The 5,397-nt window shown below is 42.8% G+C and overlaps 1 protein-coding gene across 2 annotated transcripts in view; it reads left to right on the plus strand.

The window, feature by feature from the left end:
* Nucleotides 1-270: 270 nt before the first annotated feature.
* Nucleotides 271-5,397, plus strand: part of LOC131892369 (SPARC-like) — an 8,272-nt gene continuing 3,145 nt past the window's right edge. Inside the window, exons 1-6 of one of the 2 annotated variants that reach the window (XM_059242210.1) lie at nt 271-374; nt 451-506; nt 2,435-2,646; nt 2,709-2,813; nt 2,879-3,008; nt 5,207-5,355. In XM_059242210.1, coding sequence (XP_059098193.1) covers nt 458-506; nt 2,435-2,646; nt 2,709-2,813; nt 2,879-3,008; nt 5,207-5,355 — 645 coding nt within the window. In that variant the 5' untranslated portion in view covers nt 271-374; nt 451-457. Of the gene's footprint in view, nt 375-437; nt 507-2,434; nt 2,647-2,708; nt 2,814-2,878; nt 3,009-5,206; nt 5,356-5,397 lie in introns of both variants that reach the window. The other variant, XM_059242211.1, reaches the window with a different exon arrangement.

The raw sequence follows: 5,397 nt of genomic DNA on the forward strand, positions 1-5,397 counted from the left end.
CCCCTTTAAGGAAGAAAGAAGCCTGCTACCCTCTTTTGGCCCAAGTCTCACCACAGCATTCAGCCAAGGGGAACGAGAAACTCGTCCCAAAGAGATGTGCAGCATGTTTTTTCACTTGACTTCACTTCTTGGCCTTGTTTTGTTTCAGGGCCCAAGATGCTCGTGGCTCGGATTGTTGAGCCTTATAACGTCAAGAGCTATTTTACAGGGAGATGCGAACGCTATTGACGAGAATTGGGCATGGACAAGGGGCGCAAAGACAGTTTTGCTCCCCGCTTTTGAGACGTTAGAACATCTTGGAGCATTTTTCGAGCCGCTACTTGTTTTCATCACTACCAGAAGAACACATCTCTGAACCTAAGAACCTAATAAGGGTAAGAGAGAGGAGCAGAGTGCGGTTGGAGTTCATTGATATATTACGTGGATCTTATGTGAAGGTTTCGATTGCAGGATAGAAATGAAGGCTCTCGTGGTCATGCTTTTGGCGACCGGCTTGCTTTTGACAGGTGAGACTAATTGATGGGGTCACAAGTTGATTATTATTGTGGAAAGCATAACAATTTGCAAGTCCTTGAGTGATCTCCTTCATGCTTCTTGGGGGTGAATAGAAATCTTTTTGCTCAACTTCAGCCTTCGTTTGTTGTCAAAGTTCGGTTATTGACTTGATCATATGCACTCTTAAATATACACTTGTGAATGGATGCAAAACGTTTTGAGGTTGTAGGCTCGCGCAATATGAACTTGGAATTTCAATCTGATTAAAGACTTATAAAGGTTTGGATTTTGGTGCAACCTTCCAAAAAGTCGACAAAAAATGGTTCACTTTGTGCTTCTCAGAGTATCGTTTTCTCGCTAGTGAGAGCCAGCAAACAACCAATAGGCTTCCCTACGCTACACGAAATATGGTTTACGTTTTGGACTTTAGAGGGCGCTCTGTGAGTTAGCCTGTACCAATTAAAAGGCCATTTGGGCCGATTCCTCTTTATGGAATTATTATGTGTTTGTGTTGTTTTTGGCTATTTCTATCAAAGTCTTATGTGTGTGACCCACGTCACATAATGTCCTTAACAGAAATAGCGTTCATGGCATGCTACGAGTAGATTATTTAGCAATCTACTGTTCGTCTTCCCCATTCCATTTGGGCTGTCTGTCATTAGAAATCAGGACCTCGATCGTTGACACGATCAAGCTGATTATTCGATATTGATTTCTGAAGAGTTTAAGCTGCCTTTGACTATTCTTTGTATGACTCAAATATTATGTTAATGTCCTCAGTAATGAAATTAGCTTTTCACATTCTAGTTTCATCTAGTCCGCCTGTATTAGAGGAGCTGAACTTAGCTATTGTCGTACTCTTCTAATACAGAGCACTACATTTAGTTTATTTCTCCTGTTGGGTTTGTCGTTGGAGATCAATATCCCTCCCAGTTTATTCAGGTAACATTTTTGCCTCCATCTGGTGGTGGGTATGAAAGAGTTGGGCTGAAAGACTGCATGATAATGCCGTTTTGGCATTCACTGAGCACTGTTCACCTGATACTAGTTCAAATTGGACGACTAAATAGTATAGGGAACCAAGAACGAAAAACTTCATTAATTTCAAAATATTCATCATGCATCTTGTGTACATTCTACTCGGAGCTACCGAGTTTATGTTCTTGAACTCTAATTTTCAACGATTAAAGTTAAACAACAAAAGAAATATCAAAACCATTTCGTTGGCATGCACAACACATTTCACATTTGGCCTTGGCAAGTCGTAAGTCCGAAAGACTACACGCATGTAGCTATATTTGCAACACTTGCCGAAGCATCCTGGTTTAGAATGAGCAACAGCTTCGAAATGCCATTAGAAATGTCTCCGAGATTGGAACTCCATTGAAATGTGGTACAAACCATAAACCACTGAAAATTATGGACCTACCCATGGAGTACGGACGTACTCCATGACCTACCTCGTCCAAGACTAGTCATAACAAAAAGCCAATTCAGCCGCAATTACCTTTAGGCTGGCGGTAGTGACTTTGGTCCGATTTGTTAGTCAAAATGTCAGGGCTGCCAGGCATATGTTGAAAATTGCGTTTTCTTGAGCTTCAAGAAAGTTATGGACAGGGCGAACTTGCAACATATTGCACAAGACTAATGGTGCAGCCCTGATGACTAGTCTTGGTCATCCCAGATATGTCCATAATTTCAGTGATCTATGTACAAACACATTCATTCTCTCATGGACATACACTAATTAAAAAAAGATGTTGAATTGACGAACAGAACTGTCAAAAAAATGGGAGGGAGGAAGAACGAAGGAGCCATGACATAAATCAATTAACAAGGACTGGCCACGCTACAAAAGTTGGTGTCCCATGTGTCTTCCAAATGTCAACAGAAAAAGGGGTTAAGTTAACGTCCTAGATTTTTAAAACTCTCCTTTCAGCTGACGCTGTCAAGAAGCACCGACGCGTTCAAGGAGGTGGGTTCTCTTGGGACCATCGCCGAAGTGCTGGAATGTGGAATGACAGCCCTCAAGATGGCCAGGATGAGATCCCAGATGTCATCCAGGCAAATGACGTTGATGCCCTTGAGGACGGGGACGATAACACTGACGAGATGCCTGGTGTTTATAGGATTGAAGAACCTTGCCGAGAGGTTGGGTGACTCACGGTGTCAAATTTGAAGCGACAGGAGTTATAGGCATTTTGCTTTAACAGATGGAATGTGGGGCTGGCCGTGAATGCTGGTTCAATGAGGAGTCCGAAGAGGGTGAATGTCGGTGTATTGTGGAATGTGGCCGTGAGAATGATCCTCGTCGACAAGTGAGTTCTGGATGCAAATGAGGTCTGCTTCTCAATGATTCAATATTGGTCAGAAACTTCTGTAGGTCTGCTCAAACCACAATGTGACCTACCCCACAGAATGTGATCTCTTTCGGGCCTTATGTTTGTGCGAAGAAGGTTCAGAGGAGTGTGAAGATCCCGAGAAATTGGCCGACGCTCACATTGAATACTACGGTAAGTCACACAGACACAATGTGTGCTCCCCTAGCGGACTATTTAGGTTTGCAAGACATTGACAACCTCTACTAGATTCATGGGTATTTGGATATGGCTACATTTAGCTATTTGGTTTGGATGATGACAGGGCTCATAAACAATGGAATGACAAAGTTATTCAATTTTTGATCCAATGTTGCATGGTGTTCAAAAAGCCCTATCAAGTTTCCAGGGAAACTCCCAAATAGATCTTGGCATTTTTCTACCTCAGAGAAACATTGGGAGCAATTTAATTTTTCTTTTTTGCTTTATGGAATTCTACCCACATAAAACTTACATGCCTAAAAACATTATGAAAATTAAAATCTTTAAAAAAACTATTAAAAAAATTGGGAGCACACTTCGTTAACACTTGATTATAAATGATGATATCATTTGTTACCCCGCTACTAAGTTACATGGGATTTAGTGATCCAAATTTCATAATTTTTGGCCCCAGAATGCCCTGGTTATATCTCATTCATTTCCCAAAGAGTTGATATAAATTTTCAATATCACAAATAAGTTTAGGCATGTAAGTGTTTTATGTTGGCCAGAATACTGTTAAGCAAAAAAATACACGTTGTTCCTTAGTGATTAGTCAGTCAATTGGTACACTTGAAGCCTTGATCAATGATTGGGTTTTCAAGTTTTGGAATGATTATCCATTCTGCTGCTTTTTCGTCCTTTAAGTGTCGATTTGTTGTTTCCTTGATTTGAAGCCAAAAAGTAAAGTTTTAGTTTTCTCTTAACATTTTCTTTTGGTGTTAGACGGAGCTAAAAGTCGGGTCCTTCATTCAGGCGTTCTATGCAGTTCTGTCAGCAGTTGAATTATCCGTCGTGAAGGGTATAAAACAAGTGAAAGTTTGCGATTGGATACTGACTAAAGGAAAGGGCTACAATGATGTGAAATCCAGGATATCCTCTTGCTAAATAAAAAATCCATGACCCAAAAATTTAGCAAACTACTCCTGTCCCTGCGCTCTGACAAGCTCCGCATCCCTGGGTTAAATGCATCATACATATACTTTTATAAAGGGCAATTAAAGCTTTTATTGGTTATTTTTGTAATAATTTTACAAAGAAAAAGGTTGTTAAACAGAACCGGAATGATGATGAACATGGCATCTCAGAATGAATTATAAACGACAATATGACCTGCCAAATTAATTCAACGTTCTCGCTCGACAATCCCATTAGTTTTGGTTTTGGCCTCGGTCCTCTGAGCTTCTTCCAAAGAGACCTTCTTCATATCGGCCGAGATTGTCTTGATACTCATCAACGCCGCCGGATCAGATTGGGCATGGTGAGTGCTGACGCTGGCCACATCAAATGGGATTACCTCCATCAGGTTCTTTCCATCAACCCACGTGAGCTTGATCAAGGAGTGGGACGGGACCTTGATGTAGGGGATCTCAATGGCGGCTTTCCGTTGGAATCGAGCCAAGATGCACCGGATGACGGCCTGATGACAGACCACAAGGAGATTCTCTTTGGTATCCATGGCCTGCATAATGGGTTCGATTCGACTACACAGGTCCAGATAGGATTCACCACTAGGGTACTGGTAGGTCAGCTTGTTGAGCTCCCGCTGTCTGTATTCTTTTGGGTTTTGGGCCTTGAACTCTTCATAGGTGAGGTGATCGAAGATTCCAGAGAGAATCTCATTGAGTTCTGGCTTCTGGATGCGTTTCGTCTCGATATCCTGGATGTACGCCGACGTCTGAAGAGTGCGAATGAGTTGGCTGGTCCACACCTGACTGATCCGGAGCTTTCCATTGACATATCCACCCAATTGAAGGGCATACTCATGACCTCGATCTGTGAGAGAGGGATTTCCACCAATGCGGTTCTCCAGGTTGTACATGCTCTCGCCGTGTCTCGTGAGGTACAAAATGCGTCCATTCGGCGTGTTGCTCAATGGCAAGCCCAGGGGTAGTTGGAAGATTGCGTCCGAATCCTGAAGGATCAGTGGTGTACCTCCGTCTTCCATTGTGACTGAATATGTTTAAGACACGTCTTTGCCAAGCGATGTTACTCTGTCGACTGAAAGGAGTGGACGCCACCCAGCAACAGTCCTCCAAATCATGACCACTAGCCTGCCGGTCACCAGCTACCTCGTGACCGCAAAGAGGCGACACGATTTGAAACTGATTCTCCTTATCTCTGTGTTGTAGGTGCGTGTCGAGATATTCCCAAATGCGCCAGTGAGGAATTGGCAGACTTTCCCCGACGAATGCGGGAGTGGTTGTTCAACGTGATGCGGGAACTGGCCGAGAGGAAAGAGTTGTCTTATCACTACCAAAAAATGGAGCAAGAGGCTGAGGTAACGTACGACGCAAAGAAAGAGACAGTGGGCAATTTGGGC

Source organism: Tigriopus californicus, chromosome 12 (genome assembly GCF_007210705.1).
Source record: "Tigriopus californicus strain San Diego chromosome 12, Tcal_SD_v2.1, whole genome shotgun sequence".
In the NCBI taxonomy this organism is placed as follows: Eukaryota; Metazoa; Arthropoda; class Copepoda; order Harpacticoida; family Harpacticidae; genus Tigriopus; species Tigriopus californicus.